The sequence below is a fragment of the Athene noctua genome, chromosome 8, assembly GCF_965140245.1.
Source record: "Athene noctua chromosome 8, bAthNoc1.hap1.1, whole genome shotgun sequence".
NCBI lineage: Eukaryota > Metazoa > Chordata > Aves > Strigiformes > Strigidae > Athene > Athene noctua.
The window spans coordinates 21,748,420-21,768,402 of record NC_134044.1 but is presented as its reverse complement, the minus strand read 5'-3'; the positions used below and the strand labels follow the sequence as shown (position 1 = coordinate 21,768,402).

General features: G+C 43.3%; 1 protein-coding gene across 4 annotated transcripts in view; it reads left to right on the top strand.

Moving 5' to 3' along the window:
• The window catches only part of LOC141963012 (calcium-activated potassium channel subunit beta-2), a 106,145-nt gene that overhangs the window by 65,533 nt on the left and 20,629 nt on the right, over nt 1-19,983 (top strand). The window contains exon 1 of one of the 4 annotated variants that reach the window (XM_074911903.1): nt 19,151-19,284. The exons of the other annotated variants lie outside the window; for them this stretch is intronic. Coding sequence (XP_074768004.1) covers nt 19,229-19,284 — 56 coding nt within the window. The 5' untranslated portion in view covers nt 19,151-19,228. Of the gene's footprint in view, nt 1-19,150; nt 19,285-19,983 lie in introns of those variants that run through there. 4 annotated transcript variants of the gene reach the window in all.

The window sequence follows — 19,983 nt, the reverse complement described above, 5'->3', positions numbered from 1 at the left end:
TGCAGGTTTTTTTGTGTCTCATTTGCGTTTCAGAACTAGTTAACCCTGCAAAGACTTTGGCAGTGTAACAGAGATTTTCTTAACAACCAGGAGTGGCTCAGTGAGGTTTGCGTTAAGTGTTTTTGTCATTGTGTTGTGGCCAGGAATGAAGCCCAGAATTTTATCTGTGATGAGCATTTCACAAAAGAGAGATCATTAAGTCTAAACTGTATCACTTTCAACCTGCATTTGTTCTGTTACTGTTCTTCTATCACCCCAGCAGATTTCCTTGCAAAATCTCTGGCATCTGTAATGGAAACAATTTCAAATCCAGTAAGAATTCACAGACTATTTTAAAAAAAATTAAAATTCCTTGGAGGGCAAACCCCATCATGACTGAAGCACTCACATTTACTTTCCAATCTCTTTGCCCAATTTTCAGTTTAATTTACTCATTTGCTAATCCCAATTTTCCAGTACTGTGCATACAATATCTAACCAAATACTGCTCATGTGGAAATACATTAAAATTCTGCAACAAGCTGGAACTTATGGCTTCAAAACTCTTGTCAGCTTTGCTTCTCAACCATCAGCATGTAATGGTGGGTCTGCCTTCCTCTCCTCAAAAATGTACTAGTCATGTTCACTGTTCCTTTCCTGATCACTGTGCTCCTTTTCAATCTCACTGTTGTCATTATGGCAAAAGTATCCTACTTCCACTAAAATTCAAGTATACTTGATGCAGAAATATAACCTTTTCTGAAATATTTCTTCATATGCTATTATATTGTTTTCCTTTGTTTTAAAATAAATTTTTAATATATTTTTTATAAAGAATGTTGACACTGTGATGTGCTACACATAGAAATATCAAATAATTGTACTGTAAGAAAACATTGGGAGTAGAGCTATCTGGACACAGCAATCTGAACGGAGAAGCTGTGAGTTATACACTCTTGACTGCTGACGAAAAGGAAAAGCTATCTAATTTTGTTCCAGTAGTGAGGGCTGCCATTTCAACAGGCAGATGCAAAGGCTATATTCCCACCCCGGTTCCCCTGTCCTGGAAGGAGCAGGTCTGGGTCTCGCTTCTGCGCAGGGAATGCCATGCAGGGATGCATGGCAGATCCTACCCTCTCTGATCCCAGCTAGGCTTCCAGGGATAAAAGTGTCCATAAGAACCCCAGGCTGAGGCTGAAAGTGCATCTCCGGATGAGGCAGCTGAAAGTTGCTTTATAGTCAGCAGTGCTGGCTCCCTTCCCTCCACAGCTGCCTCCTTCCCTCCCTTCAAGGGGTTATATTTCTGTGAGCTAATTTAAGGAGAAAAGCCTTTTTAATCCGGTATCTTACAGACTCGAAGTGTGGATATTTTTTATTTTGTATAAAATATGAATATTAATCTCTTTAGCCAGGGACTTGTCTTCCAACATCTCTTCAAAGCACTTAGCATGCTGCTGGTATTACAGGTGTAAATACTGCAAATAATATAATACACTTTGGATCTCTGAGATCTGTTTTGTTAGGAATGGGATCACAAATTGTATCTGTACATTGTGATAGAAAAGGCTCAGATATGAGTAGAGCTTCCCCAGGAGTTAGTGCTGAGCCTTGCCCCAGAAGAGCCTGGGGTAAGGAACCTATTTAAATTTAGTTTTTTTCATAATTTGCGAAGCTCTTCTTGTTTTCTTCCACCAATAAAAAAGGGACACCATGCCCAAGGAACAAAAATAAATTTTAGCATACTCATTTGAGAAGCACTCATCTGAGAAGTGAATGAGAGCTGTTTAAACCTGCAAGATAATAGGGTATAGTAGTTTAAGGCAGAAAGCAAGAATTAATTCCCTAACCAGCTGAAGGCAAACAGGTAAAAAGGACTTAGGAAACAAAACTTCTTGTAGAAAATAATATATTATTAACAGAAAAAGTAATTTAACAGAATAGTAATGTTCTCATACCACTGAGCAAATCTAGTACCAGCTCTGCAAATCTAATAAGATCTCTGCAAAAGCAGAGAAGTTCAATCTCAAGTGCACTCTTTCGAGGCTGAGGCCAATGTCCATTAAGTACAATAGAAATGCTTCATCACTTCAATACAAGCTGGGTCAGGCCTTCACTAGATTTGGATTGTCTGTGGCTGTTATTGTCTCTACAAAATATTCCACTCAAACTCACCACGGTGATTAAAGTAACATCTAATTTCAACAGCAATACAAGCAGATTTTCAGTATGCGCTGCTCTTGAGCGTGGAGCGCAGCAGGCACCGCTGTGTTTGTGCCAGAGTTGTTTCCTCTGTTAAACAAGAACCAAACTGTCCCAGAAAAATCACAAGTGGGTGGAAGGCAAACATCAGACCTTCTTAAATGAGGCGTAATCAATAGGCAGACCCCACACAAGAATAGTCAACAAGAGACATGCCGCCCATCTTGCAATGATTCTGACATTGTGTTGCCAGCCACTCTATTTCTCCTTTCACTAAAGGCCAGTTCATTGTACTTCAGCTGCTTCTTTATTTCACACATCAGCTGAAGTGATCAGCTTCACTACCCACAGCTCTTAAAGGCTCCATGCCATAATCCATGTGGAATTCAGCGGGCTTCAGGGTACTTGGAAAAGACTGGCCGTGCAATGGTATTTCATACAACACAACTGCTGTGCACCCAGTTATCTCGGTCCCAGCAATGTCTCCCAGTTGAGTGTTCCATTAACTTTTTCACCCCGTAGTTCTTAAAAAGACCAGAAGTAATCTTAATCCTCCTTATCTTGCTGCACTATTATCTTGCTGCATTCCTGGTGGCTTCACAGAGAGATTTTGTGGACCTATGTTTTTTCACTTAGCCCAAAATTGGCTTGGAGGAAGACAGTGCAAAGAGGTCTTTCCCTGAGCAAGCTAGAAAGTCTTAGTTTGTGCCTGATTCTAATTTGGATAAGTTTAGAGGAGGGTTTGTTTTACTGCAGTTTAAGAGAAGGGAGCATCTTTCATTTGAGATGGAAGATTGATTCCTGTTAGATCCTCCCTTTAGATTAGTCCCTTGGAGGAGCCCAGGATGATCCACACACCCCTGTCTGCTGGGACCAGCAATTAAGCCAACGCTGTCAACTCTGGAAAGAGTGTCATCATGACATCAGTAGTGTCATTTCCCCTGATGAACTGTGTGTTTCTGTAATGGAAAAAGAGGGTCTAAGATTGGCAACTGCTTAAATACAACTGGCCAGGAAGAAAAGGTATAAAATCCACTTACTTTAGCATGGGATTGAAGTAATTTTATGGATCATACATTTGTAATAGCTTGCTGTATTAATAAATTCAGTACAGAAGCTTTCCAGTTTGAAGCAAGCCTCTCAGTCTACTGCTTCAGAAAGTGCAGTCCGAAAGCTATTGATCTATTTACACAGATAAGCACCCAGCAGAGTTATCGGAATCAATGCAAACACTCAGAAAAAGATTCAATATAAATAATAATAAATAAGTAAAGACCCAGGAAATAGAAATGTACAATTTAAAACTAATTGAAATGCTGACCTGAAGAATAGCTGTTTGTGTGTATTTCTGCAAAAGCAATTCCGAGAAAGGGAAAGAGAGTGCAAAAAGTGGATAATTTCAGAGGTGGCATACAAGAGAACAGACAAGCAGCATCCAACTCAAAGGAGATGGGAAGGGCTAGAAAATGGTGGAAGCAACACTGGATTTTTTTCAGATTTTTTTTTATATATGAATTTAAAATGACTTTGTACAAAACAAGGTCTGAGCAGTGTTATTGAAATCAACCCAGGGGAGAGTACACAACCCAGAGGAGAGTACAGGAGCAGCACGGGTATCCACATACATGTGTTTTCCATGGTTGGGCAGTGTAATTTTGCACCCATGTTCTTTTTTGAGGTCAAGAGAAGTTTTGACAAGAACCCTGTTTGTTGGGTTTGCTGAACCGTTTTTTATCTGCCTTTGTTGCCTCTGAAACTGCCTGGGATGGGATGGGATGGGATGGCATGGCATGGCATGGCATGGGATGGGATGGCATGGCATGGCATGGCATGGGATGGGACAGCCACCACCACCAGTCTTTCAAAGTATATATCATCCAGCTCATCAGTTCAGGATTTAGGCTGATGACCACATGATAGGCTTTGGATCATGCCTATCCTACACTGTAGTGAGGACGGTCTACCTTGAAAATATTATTTAAATTCTTCTTCAAGGCCTGATGAAGACCAGGAGCCCCAGCTGCTCAGTGCTGGGTACAGCAGTAAAGAAAGGCTGGCTCCAGCCCTGGACAACTCGCAACATGCTCTAGTTTAATTTCAGGTGTGGCCCAGCCAAAAATATAAAGGCAGGTTCAGACCAAGTGCTGCCTTGCCCATTTCAGTGTATTACATCTTACCCTACAAAGTAAATCCCAGTTGTGAACAGCCATGCTTTGCTTGGCTTTAAATGAGGAATGGCAACAGCCCAGTATTCTGGGGAGAAAAGGTCACAATACATGTACAATTTCATCTCATCCACCTTAGTGTACATGAAAATATTAAAAGCTTGCAAAATTTACGGTAAGTATCAGCTGAAAAAAAAAATTAGTCTAGTCTGGAAGGCTGAGTTCTTCAGAAGTTCATCAAGTTTTGCCAACATGATTTAAACTTTTCCTAAAATAAGGAAGCAGTCTCCATTGCAGTCCCAATGCAGTAAAACAGACATATATATCTTGTTCACTCTTTCTGTGTATCAGTTCTGATGTGAATCAGCATTGTTTGTACTTCAGTTGGCTCATCCCAGAAATCAAGAGCCTCCTCTCCCTGTGAGCAGCCTGAACACATCGTGGATGTGAGCAAAGTGGAGTTTGGCACCATCCTGAAGCCCAGAGCTCCTTGATGCAGCCACACAGATGCAGGCAAAGCCAAGCATCTGCCATGACTGTAGAGGTCACAAGGCAGTTTCTTTGCTGGTACAAGGTAATGTGGCACTGCTGAAGTGGGTGGAGGTGCCTTGATGGGCACCAAACCTGCACAGTAAGTGCCAAGAGAACAGATCCAGGTGGTGGTGAGAAAGAACAGAGAGTGGAGAGAGACAGAAAATGACAGACAAATAAGAAAGAAGAGCAGGAAGTAACCTCAGGTTACTGAGCACAAGAATTAAAAGAAACAGGAAAAAAAGTACTTTCACAGAAACCGTAAGTAAATTCTGGAGATTCTTGGCAGAAGACCCAGTGAAGGTGACAATGGGAGATGACTTGGGACAGAGGTTAGATTAGCTCTAAAAAACCACAAGATCCTGGCTTGGTGCAGGTCCACCAGTACCTGCTGTTCCTCACATCCATCCCAAGCACCCATCAGCAGATACCTGGCACCAAACAGGGTGAACCTGGACCCTCACCCAGCACTGCTGCTCCTTAAATACCTTCCAAGAGAAAGAAGCAGAGGGCAGGTACAGGCTGGTGTAATTCAGCTCCACTGAAATCAAAACAGACATGAGGATGCTGGAGGGAAGGGAGTGCCCCTGAGTTTCATACACTGTCCAAAGCACACTGAGGAGAAGAAAGAGAGAGATAGATTAAAGGTTTAAAAAGCATTTTGATAAAAACCACGATATTGTCAAAAAGTTAACCAGAAGGCAAGATTCTATGGTTCTGTGATTTAGCTAGATCTGCTCTTATTTAACCTTCAGCATGAGATCAGGTCTCAGCCTTTCTATTCTTGGTAACAGCTGATGAATGCAGTGTAACAAGGTATTAATAAACATCTGCCCAGCTCTTAGATTAATATGGGGAAGAATTAATGGAGGTCTTAGCATGTTCATATTTTCTAATTATGGTAGATTACTTTATTTATAGAAATAATAGGGAGAATGGAAATTGTCACTGACATCATGTCAATATATGTAATGAAATCCAATCATTTAATTGCATTACATTTGGCTAAGGAGTCCTACTAGTAAAAGGCCCTCCTTTGAGCAGTTCAGTGGTTGGTACGTACATCATGTTAGAAAGCTACCAAGATTAATATTTTTTTCAATGAATCATTGAGAAAATAAGTCATCTCTGACATATCTATTCCTGTGTCTCTGACCCCAAGAGGGACAGGGCTGAGGGGCAAAGCTTTCCACCAGGGGAGGTGAAAAACCCCTTGCATAGCTGTCTGGTTTTCTTGTTCCTTTCCAGACACCCCTTGCTTCCAATTCCTGAAGAATTCAAAATAATAGAATAATGCCCAAACTATACTTTAGTTGTCACCAGCTATGACTAAGCCAGCTCATGCATCAGCTCTGCTTCATGTGGTGCTCTCCTCTCTACCACAATAAAGTATCACCAGTGTTCCTGTGGGAACAATATCATACTATACCACTGAGATAAATAAAGCGCAATTTTAAACCTTGATATGTTTATACCTCCTAAGAGAGGGGGCAAGGCCTATAAAACTCCCACTAAAGAAGACATGGCTGTTCAGATCGTTTGCAGTTTGTTAGGTAAACTTTGAAGCCAGTTTTGATTGGGAAGTGCCAGTGTTGGTGTTAGAGAGCTGCTGGGGTTTAAGCAGGATTTGGACTGAATGTGTCTGTTTCTCAAGGTTTTAAAATAAATTTCATAATGTTCAGTTCAGACAGGCAGCTAGGGAAGTTTGAATCTTTTCTCCCAGAAGCAGTGAAAAATAAAATAAAGCTGCACTTACGGTGACAGATGGTCTGTTACACACAGAGCATTGGTAGTACTTTTGTTCCTTGAACACTGAAGGAGATCTGGACTGATGCTGAAAAGCCAAGAAAGTGTTCTGGTTCTCTCCTGTTCTTCCAAAACTGTGTTTCCTAATCCATTCTGATCTTCCAAAGCTATCAGTCTGAATTACTGAAAACAGAGTAAGGAAATATTACTATTTCTATTAATTATAGAGGCAGGTTTGTGCAATAAACAGAATTCATATCCCTACAGTGCTGCCTAAGTACCTATAATTCAGCTGCTCCACTCACAACTGTGGCATCTTCTTCACATTGTTTTACAAATTAGCAAACCTGAAATCAGCAGCCATGTACAGTGTGATGACATTTAGTTTAACTACAGGGGATCTGATGTGCTGAAATCCACGGGTGGTCTTCCAGCACTGCTTTCCTCTGTGACTGTGTTACAACTCCCAAATTAAATACTCCAAGATCAGCTCCATGTTTTCCATAGAAGTGAAAATATAGATGCTTAGGAGATACTGTCAGTTGTTACTTATTGCAACTGCTGGTATTGTTCCAAGTACTGCCAAGCTAATACCTGGGGCAACACTCTTTCAGAGTTGAGCCAGGACACTCCTGGAGTCAGTCTGACTTTCCAGTTTCAGTCAGCTGGTTTGTATTCACTGCAGGGTACACAGTGTAAGAACCCACGCGTGGATATCATTGCTCAGTGGCCAATGCCCACTATTTGCATACCCCACAGGAATTCATTTTGTGCATCAAACCCTGCAGAAACAGAATGGGTGTGCTGTCTCCTAGAGTCCTTCCTCTCTCACCACCGGAGAGGGGTGTCCTGTGGTAGGACTGACGGTAGCAATGGGTTGAGTGAGCATCTTCTGTCACCCTATGGTCACCTTCACATCAGACCAAGCCTGGGACCGGAAAGGCACAGAAAGAGCTGACTGCCAAATGCACTGTTGCACCAGCAACGGGGAAGGAAACAGGAGCTTTCAAGATGATGGTGGAAGAAAAATTCCTGGGGGCAGAAAGGAAGCTGGAAAAGTACAGAGTGATGCTCATTCTTGTTCCATTCCAGCTTTCCACCTTCCAAATTAAATAAACATTGCTTTTCTCTGCACCTGAGTGAGAGGAAGTGAATTGTCAATTCCCAGTTGTTTGATAGCAGGGCTCCCGCCTTGAGCTCAGAACTTTGCACCAGCAAACTGGTCTGAATGGGGAGTGCTCTGGCAACTGAAATACTCCAGCAGCAATATTTTCCAATAGCTGTAAGGCACCAACAGCAGATCACACTTGATGGCAACATGTTCTGATAGCAAATGGCTCCACCAGGATAAAGAAAAAAAGAAAAGGCACTTCCTTGGGCTATAGTGCAAAAGGTTGATTTTCCATGTACTTATATATCCACTACTTGCAGTGCTGCTGGTGTTACATTTTAAGCATCTGACTCAGTCATTTGAGTGGAAAGGCGATAAAATGCTTGACTTTGATTGAATATTTGACTTGAATTTCCATTGTGGCAAAAGGTAAAAAATAAATACAAACAGTATGAAGAAATCAAAAAGCTACTATTGAACAAAATGTTCCACATCATTTTTTAAAATCTTTATAGCTACTGAAAATCTCTTTCTGGCTGACATGAAGGTCAAAATTCAGGTTTTGAGCATTCTTTCAGAAGGGATTATATTTAGATACTGAACCTCCTGCTAGTTTAAGGGGAGTATTTCTTCAATTACATCCAATATTAGTCCAGCTGTTAGGATTTCCTAAGGGACCAGAGCAAACTGAAGAAATGCCTTTGCTCTGGTGCTGACAGTTTCAGTGGCATTTCCCTACCCCTTCACTTACTTCTGCATTCAGCTCCTGACCTCGCTGATGTAAATAAGAAGAGAATCAAGTACCCGGTCTCTTCTGAAGTACATATCAAAGAGTATTGAAATGATAGACTTCATTAAGTTTGTACATCAGCTTTAAAAGAAGGAAAAAAAAAAAAAAAAAAAAAGCTGAGCTGGGGAATTCGGCAGCATTTCCAGCGTAAGGAAGAGGAGCAGGTGGGGATGATAAAAATGCAGTCCATATTACAGCAGCCTCTGATAATATTTTCTGTAATTGAATTACTACTCTCAAATTAATATGGGAGCAAAGCCCTCTGAACACATTAGGAGGAAAACTACCAGCTTTTATTTACTTACTAGGCTGTGTTACAGCAAGAGGTAGGTACACAAGTGTTACAACAGGGCTAGCTCAAGTCACCTTCCCGGCGTTAGCTGGTACCTTAACAAGTTTTTTCACAGCTATGTTTGCTTAAATTGATCTAAATAAATGGAAGAATTTTAGTTGCAAGACAGGATCTTGAGAATATCTACATATGAGAAACTTTTCTGGTTAAACTTACCTTAACAGCCTCCTTAATCACAAACTATGCTGTAAAGCATCTTTATAATGAGATACACACCCAGTGTATCCTGTCCGAGGTGGAAATGGCCTTCAAGATTTCAAGGTCAGTGTGAAAACGCAGCTTTTCTGTATTTTTATTTGAATGTAATTCACGTGATTACTGGGGCTCGGGGATTCTTAGGTGAGACAGAGGCAGAAAAAGCTTTCATAAAAGCATCAAGAAGGGTGAAAAATTGTTAAACTTCCCTGAAAAGTAGAGAATACAGACATAACACACATGTTCTGATCTTCAACATCTATTTCCTTGTTTTATTAATGGCAGTATCAAATGCTTACTAAAAGCCATTTTTTGTTGGGAAGAAGGTGGGTGGAGGCTGGCCAAATGATGGACACCTTAAAGAAAAACACCAGAGAATGTAAGATGGTGCAGGCTGTATCTGGTGGTAATTATCTGAACAAATCCCATCTGTGCGGCACTCAAGAGTAGGGGCAAGCTCTTGCTCTCTGGGCAGGCCTCTCGCATCTCTTTAATGCATGTTTTAGCAGCCAGAAGCTGCTTTTAATCACCTGTGTGACGCTTGGTGTGTTAAGACACTGAAATTTGTCTTGATTCTGATAGTTCCTGTCATTCAGCAACTGCTGGGTGGCAGCTGGCTGGCATCAGCAGCACAGCCCTGCTGCCCAAAGCAAAGCCCACAGAGTGCGGGGATGATCAATCCCAGTGAGGTGCTGTGAGCCTCTCCAGCTGGGGAGTGGCCCCAAGACAGAGATGGGATGTTCATCCGACTGTCACTCCTTGATGGTGAGGAGTTTTGTGACTGCAGCAGAGGAACCACTTCCCACTTTGTCAAGTCCTTTGTACTGCAAGTTCCAGTCCCCAGCACACCAGCTGGCTTCCCTTGGTGTGTGAAAGGGGACAGTGCATGGAGCTGCCCTGTGGTTGAGAAAAGTGAGAGCTTTTTTCCTGAGAAAGGGTACAATAGGTGTGGACATCAGACGGACCCGTGACATGTCCTGGACACCACCGTGGTGTAAGGAGTTGTGGAAGGCGGTAAGGAAGCCACCCACCCACACTAAGGTGCCCATCCACAGCCTTGCACTTCCCCCCAGCACCAAAGGAGTGGGCTGCTGAAACAGTGGGATTTGTAGAGTTTAGGGACCTGAGTTAGGACCTCTCCTAGATTAGCAGCCTGCCCTGGTCATCAAAAAACAGGCTGCTGTGCAGCGATGTGGTCAGGTGAACCCACCTGTGTAGGAGAAGCTGTTCAGTGCCAGACCTCTCACTGACTTTGCTAGAAAGGCAATTCTCGTTCTCTTATTTTGCACTTGAACTCCTGTACCAAGAGAGGTATCTTCCAGGAGCTACTGCAAAATAACTTTCCACAAATGACCCAGCAACTGAAAATCTATTCCTGTATCCTGACAACTTCAGTGTGTTGCCAGCACACAATTTTGCTGCCACCAGTTGCTCAAGGCAGTTCTGCCCAGCACTGTTGAAAAGGAAAACATTCACTGTGCCCTGGGGGAAATGAAGCGTGGAAGTCCCGTTATTACTGACAGAAGTTTTGCCTCTAATTCCCCATCTGCTCTTCTGAAAGTTAACCTACAATATTGGCACATAAGCTTAAATGATAAGTAGGGATTCTAAACAGAAAGCAACCAAAATATTAGTCAGTTAGGCTGGTTGTGTCTGCAAAAATATGTTGTGGGTGCTCATGTTTGAAGAGAGGGAAATTATAGGACAAAATAATGTTGTTATGTTATGTTGATTGAGGGAAAAATCTAGCCCAGAACAGGACAAAGTAATGGGTCAAAATCAGACTTTTTAAAAATTATCTTTAATCCATATGGAATCCTACACTGCTCCTACTTCCTATTCTTGTTATTTCTGTTTAGCAGCCGAGTAAAACAGTGCAAAAGGCAAGAAATCTGAGAAGAGAGTAATAATGTGATGCATAGTGTTAACTCACTGGTTTTGGAAAAATCCATTTATCTTGGTTAAATGAAAGTTTAGCCCAAGTACTAAGCCAAGTAATCATAATTAGGGAGAGAGAAAGACATTCACCTCCTTTGAAACTCAATACTCTTCAATAGTAATAGCACTGCAGTGACATTGTTCAAAGATGGATGCTTGTTGTAAGTAATATAAATTATTGCCTTATGAGGAATGCAAGTGTCTGTGCCTGCTCCTACCACTGTTTTCATTTCTAGACCAGTTATGAGACAAAAATACAACAGGGGTTTTTTTCATGGCCGAGGCCCCTTCACTGTTTGGAATGCTCCTCTGGCCTCAGAGGACTGCAGAGATTTTGTTCTCTTTGTCAGTTCAAAACTGCGTAGAGGGAGTGTGTACAGTGTTCTCTCTTACAAAGACTCTGCTTTTGTTCTTTTTCATTATCTTTTTTCCTGACTCTTAAGAAAAATTGGTTTTATGCTGAAAAGTTTATACAAGAACACATCTATAAAGAGATTCACAAGCTCTCAAGTTATTGGTTTTCTAAGGAGGCTAAATCATGCACTGAACTCATCCACAAAGCAGGTGATTTAGTGCTTACGCTAATGGACTGGTGCAGCATTTTACTAAGCCCAGCTTATCGGCCTTGTCTCAGTAGTCATTTGACTCATTGACTCCACCAGATTTCCTATCCACTTCATACCCCTACTGTGGATTTCATTACTACCTTTCTGCAACATGCGGCTCATCCTACTGTCTCTTGTGTGTGCGCATCACTATTGTCTTTCATCTTGTGTTCCCTGTCTTTCTAATCCTCTGCCTTTTTTGTAACCCACTTATTTAATCTCTAACTTTCTCCTGGACTTGCTCATCAGGCTGGATTTGATTTGTGCCCTACCTACAGACAAATCCATTAGAAATGCTTCCTTCTTCTTACTCTGGAAACTGTTCTCTAGGTCATGCACATCCCCTGTCAGAATTAGGATTTTGCATTGTTTTTCTAATCAGGAAGTAGATTTCTGTCCATATATGTGACTTGGAGATTCTTACCAGTGGGCAAAGCAAACAGGGAGCTCCACAGAGGACATGCATGAGTTCAGAGGTCCATGGAGATGTAGCCATATTGTACCCAACTTAGATTCAGGAGCTAATGGGAGGCTGCCTCTACAGAATTGCATTTTTAAAAAATAAGGGCACTTAAAATACTCAATTCTGTGAAAATTATATTAAATTTATGCATTAAAAAATGTTTCCAGTGCTTTTCTACAGCACTCGAGGACAAAATTTTGTGAATTTGACATGACAATTGATCATATTCAGCTAAGAGGACTACAGATGGTGAAGTCTGTGTCCTGGAAGGATGAGGAGCCACCACAGAGTGTTTATGCTACAAGATTTACCCCTTTGAAATAGGACAAAGAGGAAAGATGCTCGCGAGAGCCAAGCTGTGTGTTTGCTTTTACCACAGAGGTGCTGATTTCACAGCTCCGTGCCTTGACCGTATTGGTAGAATGGAGCTACTGTATATGTCTTTCCCCATCAAGCCCATTCCTTAGTTTTGAGGGAGGCAATTAATCTCTACCCGGTGTCTGTCATAACTGGATTTCTGAGCTGATGTGGTCAGCACTATTCACAAGCTGCTTGTAGATATCCCTGTGCATTCAGAGGTCCTCCAGCAGATCCAAGAGACTGGTCATGAGGGAACCACGACTGCCAGGCAGCTGAAGACCCAAGCTCACGCTCCTCTCATTCCTCCCATCTGGCAATCTCAGCCATTTAGGTCTTAACTAACTGTTCCTTGCATATGCCAGGAGGTTTAATACATCAACCAGTGAAACTCAACCAGCACGTAGTTAAATAACCTGCTTGAACTGCCAGGTCACACTGGCAGGGCTGATCCAGCACTCCTGGTTCTCTTCCCTGGTTGCTGTTTTGGATGAGATTTTTTCCTAACTTACCTGCAAAACCCAGTGCAAAAGCAGTTGCCTGCAATGGCAAAGTAGCTTGACATCAATACCCAAAGCAGGAAGCCAACCTGCTTACTGGGGCAGCGGTGTGGGCTGGTAGCCTTGAGCATTGGTCTGAACCAGGGATGAAGCCAGCGAAGAGCTTGTACAAATCGCCTCCTTGCTCTGCACCTCAGTGTCACACCTGCACTTTTGCAATAATAACAGACATCTCTGGGTAATGGTCTTTAGTAAGACCTGACATGTGAAACCTCAGCAGTGGTCTAGTATTCATGCTGACTGCCCACCCGTTAGCGTGCACGCGTTCGGCCAGCTGCAGTCTGCTAGATCCTTGTAAAAATTAACAAGCAGACTAAATGCAGACTGATGTATTTTGCCACAGAAAATAAAGTCAAACAACAGCTAAAACTGCGGGGAGGGGGGGGGGGGGGGGGGGGAAGGGGAGCAGAGAAGGCAAACCAAAGGCAATGTAAGAGTTGTATTTATTTTTTAATCCCATCTCTTTTAGAGCCTGTGATGAGCGCTGTAACTAAAGGAATCTAACTGAATTAGAATTTCAATATGTCCTGAGCAGATTGGAGCTGTTTCCATTCATGAGCAGCACGTCCCAGCTGTAATTGCCTGCTTGCTTATCCACACAGCTCTTTACAGCTAATCCAAATGTGGACTCAAAAATAAATAGTGCCAGAGCATTCACTTCCCGCTGGGCAGTAGTTTTAGCTCGCCTCTGCCTTTGCTTTGTTCCGGCTGGTGCTCTCGATGGCACAGGGACTGACTCAAAGGAGATAAAAGATGATTGACCCACTCAAGGAATTAGGTGGGAGAAAAAACGCTCCTGCTGTATCTGCCCTGCCTGTTTGTGTTTTTCCTCTGGGTGCTGCTTTGCGTCTGTTTATCTTTCTGTGCCCTTACCTCTCTCCCCAGGCACATCTCTCATGTGCTCTGCTTCTCCTTTGTGGCTTCCTTAAGGGCTGCTGGTGTCCCCCCTGTCCCCAGCAGCACATCACCCTTCCCCTCTGCGTGCTCCTTCCTGCAAACACACCATCAGGGTTTTAAGCACTGCTTTCCTGAAATGAAACACTCTCTTCAGGGATATTTAAAAGCCATGTACTTCTCAGATCAGGTCTTCTCTGGAGAGGTGTAAAGCTGAGGCACAGCTGCACAAAGCTGGAGCTGGAGGGAATGTCACCATGGATGGGACTTGGTACTTCCCCAAATTAAGGCTCTGCCTTTGCTCTCTGACATGGGAATCTGTATGTGTCTTGGCTCTCCTCCCTCCTCGCTGGGTAGAAGGTGGTCGTCCACCATCTTTTAGGCTATTTTCTCCACTACATCCACCACAGACTTCCTGGTAGGCTTTGGCCTAGTAACAGCCACCTATATGCCTCTGTTCATCACCTGTAAAACAGCGATGCCAACACCCTGTTTCTTCAGTTTGGGTGTAAACCTCAGGGCCCTGAGATGACAGTGGTGCAGGGACATATGAGTCGAGTCAGAGAGGTGTCCAGCTCCCACTGTGAAACCAATTATTCTTAAAAATAGTCTTTTTAGTATCCAAATGAGCATCCTTTAAAATCTGGTCAAGTGTACAAACAAAATCTCAGCTGCAGAGAAGGTCATTCCCATATGTGATGGTCACATCAGAGAGACTGACTTCAGCCTGGAGCTAGAGCTGAAAACACCTCCCAGCCCTGGGAGTGGAGGAGCAATGCAGCACTGAGCCTCTACTTCATCTCCTTTCTCTCACCCTCTCTGTATTTCCCACTGGGTTTACCATGGCATCATCACAAGACACAGAGCATGTTTGCTGCCACCCATATGCTCTTAGCCAGCCAGCCTGGTCCAGGGCCATATAGCTCTTCTGGTGCAGCGTAGAACCCAAGGTGATATATCCCCCTGCAATTACAGACAATTGTGCTAATATTTAAAGGAGAGCATCAAGTGAGGTAGTGCAGCACTTTCACTGCCTTTATTCTCACCCCCAGGATCCTTCCTTATCAGTGTAATGCTACCTGGTCTTTGGCAGAGCGGATCTCCCCATAAAACTCTCTTGGCTCAGCTGACTAGGGGCATGTCGCAGGTGGGTCACCCAGCACTGGCCACTGCCACACCCCCTCCCAGAGTCAGCCCATTTTACAGGCAGATTGTGTCCTTCTCTGAAGCCAGAGAGCAGCTGAGATGATGAATATAGTGCTTGTCCAATGTGTCACTTACTACGTGAATTCAAATTCAGCGCAGAAAGCTAAAAATGTTTGCAGAGTCTTGACAGGCGAAGGGGACAATTATCCTCAGCTGTTCCTCACAAATGTTGATCCCTGGTGACTGCAACATGCCAAGAGAGGCATTGCCTCGTGCTTGGATTGCAAACTCACCAGCACCAAAACACAAAGAGGGTAATAAGGGCTGGCTCTTCACTAGATGCTCTGCTACCTGTAGATGGCCTGAAAGTGTCCTCTGCCAGGTACAGTGATGGGACTAGCACACTCTTATACAGATGAGGAAGCTTAGGCCATAGTGTCAGACTTCTCCAAGGTGGCCAGAAGGTCGCCAAAGATGAGAGATAGGGGATCTCTTGCTTGCAATGACAGATAGTACTTCCCTCCTTTGTAGCTGACCTGGGGACACAGGAATTTCTTCAAAAAGTTGCTGTTTCAATCAACTAAATCAGAATAATTAAGACTAACACAGTGTAATGAAGGTGGGTGAAACAAGTCATCATGGGGATAGTAATGTATGGGAAGAGACACTGGAAAAAATAGAAAAGAAGAAGTGGAGAAGGAAGTTAATGTTTAAAAGATCAAGAAGAATAAAGACTGTAAAGTCTACAGCCTGAAGTGCTGTGTGGGCTACTTAGACTCGTACTAGGAAGGTAGCTTTTGGGAAAGGGGAAGCCCGAGGATGAAAAGCATCATTAAATGGCAAGGCTTGAAGGTTTTTTCAAAACACAGAAAGCTAGCACTGGAGAAAAAACATCATGAGATGGAAACCTGGAAAATTCAGATGTTACTCTGTAATATTTAATTTTGAAGTGTGAACACGTTGCATGTTTTGTGTAGCAAAAAGGTATAGATACCTCAGCCTTTCTGAATATCTCTGTTGCTCCAGTATATACTGGGGAGAGGGAATTAATAATTGTAAAGGATGACTTGAAGTTGTTTGAAAACAAACTCAAATGCTCCTGTGTTCTGCACAGCTGCATCCCCATGTGATGTGAGGGCTTCAGTTGTCACTGGCAGCCTCGTTCTCCTCCTTTGACATGGAGTGTCCTAGACAAGCCTGTGCAATGGGACCCCAGCAAGACTGCCCTGGGTCCAGAGTGTCTCCATCATTCAACTCAAAAACTAGACAGAAAGCTCAGCTCTGAGCTCTGGGGAGATTTAGGAGAAGGGCCAGAAATAGAGGTGAATTCATTAATGAAGCATCACTAGCCATGAGTTTTCCTAAACTCTTGTCAGTATATTAACACCAGCTGCCCATTGTCCATTTTCCCTTTGCCATAATGAGGAACCCCAAATTCAAGGTCACCTGCCAGGTGGATTAGTCAGTTAGTGCAGCTGGAACTCCTGAGATGCTCCAACGAGAACAGTTAATTATGTCACTCTGTCCTGCATCGTGCCCATTAGCTTGTGGTACAGCAAAGTCCGGTCACGAGGCAGAAATACACCATTTGATATTGCTGTTGCTGCTTCACAATTTACGGTTGCTGCTGCCAGAGCGTTAAATGTTCCCTAAGTGGTAACTGTCTTCTACTAATGCAGATGCATTTCTTTTATGAGTCAGCTTATTGCTGTTCTTCTTGGTCCATGCTTGCTGTTCATCTGTAACGGCTGCAGACAAGTGGGATTGGGTCAAGCAGATACTGTGCTCAGATGGAGACCTGCAGAGAAAACAGATATTTTGACTACACAAGAAACACTGCCCTCTGAATTGTGTCAGAACAGGGGAATTGCCTGCTTTGTGGTTTGCATCTTCAAAGCTAGTGTATAAGACCTCCCTTGGTACATGTGTAATTGGGGCTTTTGGGTCACACCATGGCCACGGTGGGTCTCGCTCAGATACCCCAGGCAGACACCTGCTCAGTTTTTACCACTCAGTTGGGTTTCTCCTCACCCTCTCCATGGTCTGGCTCTGTTTCCATCCACCCCTTTAAGCTGCCATGGACCCTACTAGGTAGTCAGACATTTCAGACATTGGTTTTAGTCCTGGGTCCAGCTCTTACATTATTTCAATACTAGGACTAGAAAATTCATCTGGATCATCTCCTGAATCAGACAGGAGCATCTTAATACAGTAGTTACCACCACCACTCTACCCCGGAAGCTCTCCCATGCACTAAGGCACCTGGATGCCAGGCTACCCAGCAGTCAGCTTACACTTTACATCAGAAATTCAACAGGCCATTTTATTTATTCTCCCATTCTTCATCATACAATATTTATCCCTGTTTTCTGGCTCACCAAAGCCATAGAAAAACATACTATCATCAGATATAGGCATGGGTAAGATCTGTTGTGGCATAAAGTCTAACGGTCCATATTCAGTAAATTCACCTCAAAGTGAACCACCATCCCCTTGCAGGTTGGCTTTGATGCCTGGTTTCAGCTTCTTCCTTTTCTCATGGGTGATGGTGGCTGGAACCACCCCCAAAAAATTCTCTTCAACCTTGAGAGAGACCAAACGTCTCCCACCACTCAACAGCAGCCATCCCGTCTGTCCAAGAGCTGCCACAGACCGCTGTGTTGTGGCACAGGGAGAGGTTAACATGTGGTCTAGCAGGAAAACTTCAGGGCTAATGGGGAACTGCCTCAGGGTTCAAATGAATCCTTGGCTGGGAAATATTGGGATGAAGCATCCAGAGCACTTGGTAGCGTGGACAGTGCAGGACATGGGTGTATTCAGACAAAGCTTAAGAGGTCAGTGATTGTATCTTTAGGTGTATATTTAGCTTTTGTTGGCTTCTGATAATTCAGACTGTCTTTTATGAGGCAAAATTAATGCAAGTGCATCTCATTTTACAGTGGCCACATTGTCCAGGAAGTGAAATGCCATAAGGAGAGCAAAGCTCATTAATTTGGTGCCATAAATGGTTCTTCAAGGTCTCAGAAACCCTAAGATTAACATAGACAGAGGCAATTACAAATAAACACACATATAAAACCCAGCTTTCCATCTAAAAATGTGGTCTGCAATATCCCTCTTTGGCTGTTCACAGCTGTGGTAACCTAGAGGTAAGGGACATTTCATACCAATTGTGACATAAACCAAAGCCTGAGGAAGGAAAGCAGCCAACCCAGGGTGAAAGTGAGGACAACAAAGCACTTAATGTAGTTCCCAAAGTATCAGCTAAGGGATTTTCAGATTCACCCTCAGAATTGTATCTTTTTTTGAGCAATTTCAAGCAAATGCTGCCCCAGCATATTTTCTTCACACTGCAGTCCTCTCTCAGGTGGTTGCTGTTGAGTGGACATGTTGATGGGGCAGTTATTCTAATCTTATAAGAACTATCTCAGGTCTTCATCTTGAAATGGCTGAACAAATAGAAACCTTGTCAGATGTGCTGGTTTAAAACCTGCCGGGACCGGACACCACGTTGCCGTTGTCCCTCCCCCACCCTCAGCCGGTCAGGCTGGAAGTGAGGCACAAACCCTGGGTTAAAATAAGAAGAAATTTAATACAACAGTGTGATAAACAATCTGAACAACAACAGTAGCAATGATAACAACAGTAAACAGTAATAACAGTAAACAAGACAAAAGATATACAGAGAAATACTGCAATGGTTACAGACAGCTCGCTCGCGTGCTTCCCGTCACCAAAGCCACAAAGGAAAAAGTTCCCATGCTCCTGTGCCCGGACCTGACGTCAGCATGGTATGAATAACCCACCTGGAGATCCCTTCCCTCTTCTCTGCTGGGGAAACTTAACCCTATCCTAGCTGAACCAGGACATCAGGTTTTCTGATGAGTTCCATAAAATTCACCAGAAGATAACGCTCAAGAGGAGGATGAGAACAGGGGAAGATGGGACGAATGGGTCAGCCCTGGGCAGACCCACTGTGTCAGCATCATGGGCCCTTAGAGCTGTTCCTTGGCCAGTGCAGAGCAGTGAAGTGCCCTGGGCACAGGTGTACATGTATTCGTAGGAGGTTGTACACTTTTTACTTTGCGTTTCTCTCTTAAACATTGTGCATTTGTTCAGAATAGACCCAAACGTGAAGAATGAAGTGTGTTTCGTAAAAATCAAAGCTTGGCCTCCTTGCCTGTCTCTGTGTCAACCATGCCAAGAGACAACTGTATTGATGCCACAATAAGAAAGGAGATAACGACATTCAGGTAAAGTCAAGCAGAAAGCCCAGAGTCTGACCCAGCACCCTGACTCTACCAAAACTCACATCAAATACAGCAGTTTGCAGGTAACCTGCCCTATAGGAATATCCCCTACAGAGTCCTGATAGTCAAAAATCAGCTCAAAGCACCTCTTCTAAACTGTTTTTAACAAGTATTGTCATGACTTTAGGTGTTCCATCTGTTCAAGCAATAGCCCAATCCACTTTTACTCTAAATGCTAGGCTGACATCCTGCAGTAATGAGTTTCACAGGCTGATTACTTGTTGCATGATGAAAATATGTTGCCAGCAGCTGACTCAGAGAAGTAGTGGGCAAATAAAAATTAATGATACTTGTTTCCTTAGAAAATAGAGAGGAAACACTGAAGGAGCGGGCTTCACAGTCCTGCCTTGGGATTAACTCAGGGGAGGAGAAAGGCATGGAAATTTGCTAACTGACCCGGTGGGGCAGGACATAGTTGTGTAGGTCGTAACCATTCTAGGTTATGAGTCCTCCAAAGGCCTTCAGAGGAAGGTCTTGGGGAGTTTGTATTGTTACTCTTCTTCAAAAGGCTCTTACCTTACAGCTAAACCCCACCTAAATGAACCATGGGCTTTAGTTGCTTACATCTGACCTCTGGAGTGGCTGCTGTGATGTCATCAGTGTTAGAATTTTACACAAAATTAGGTGTGCAATTGTGTGTTA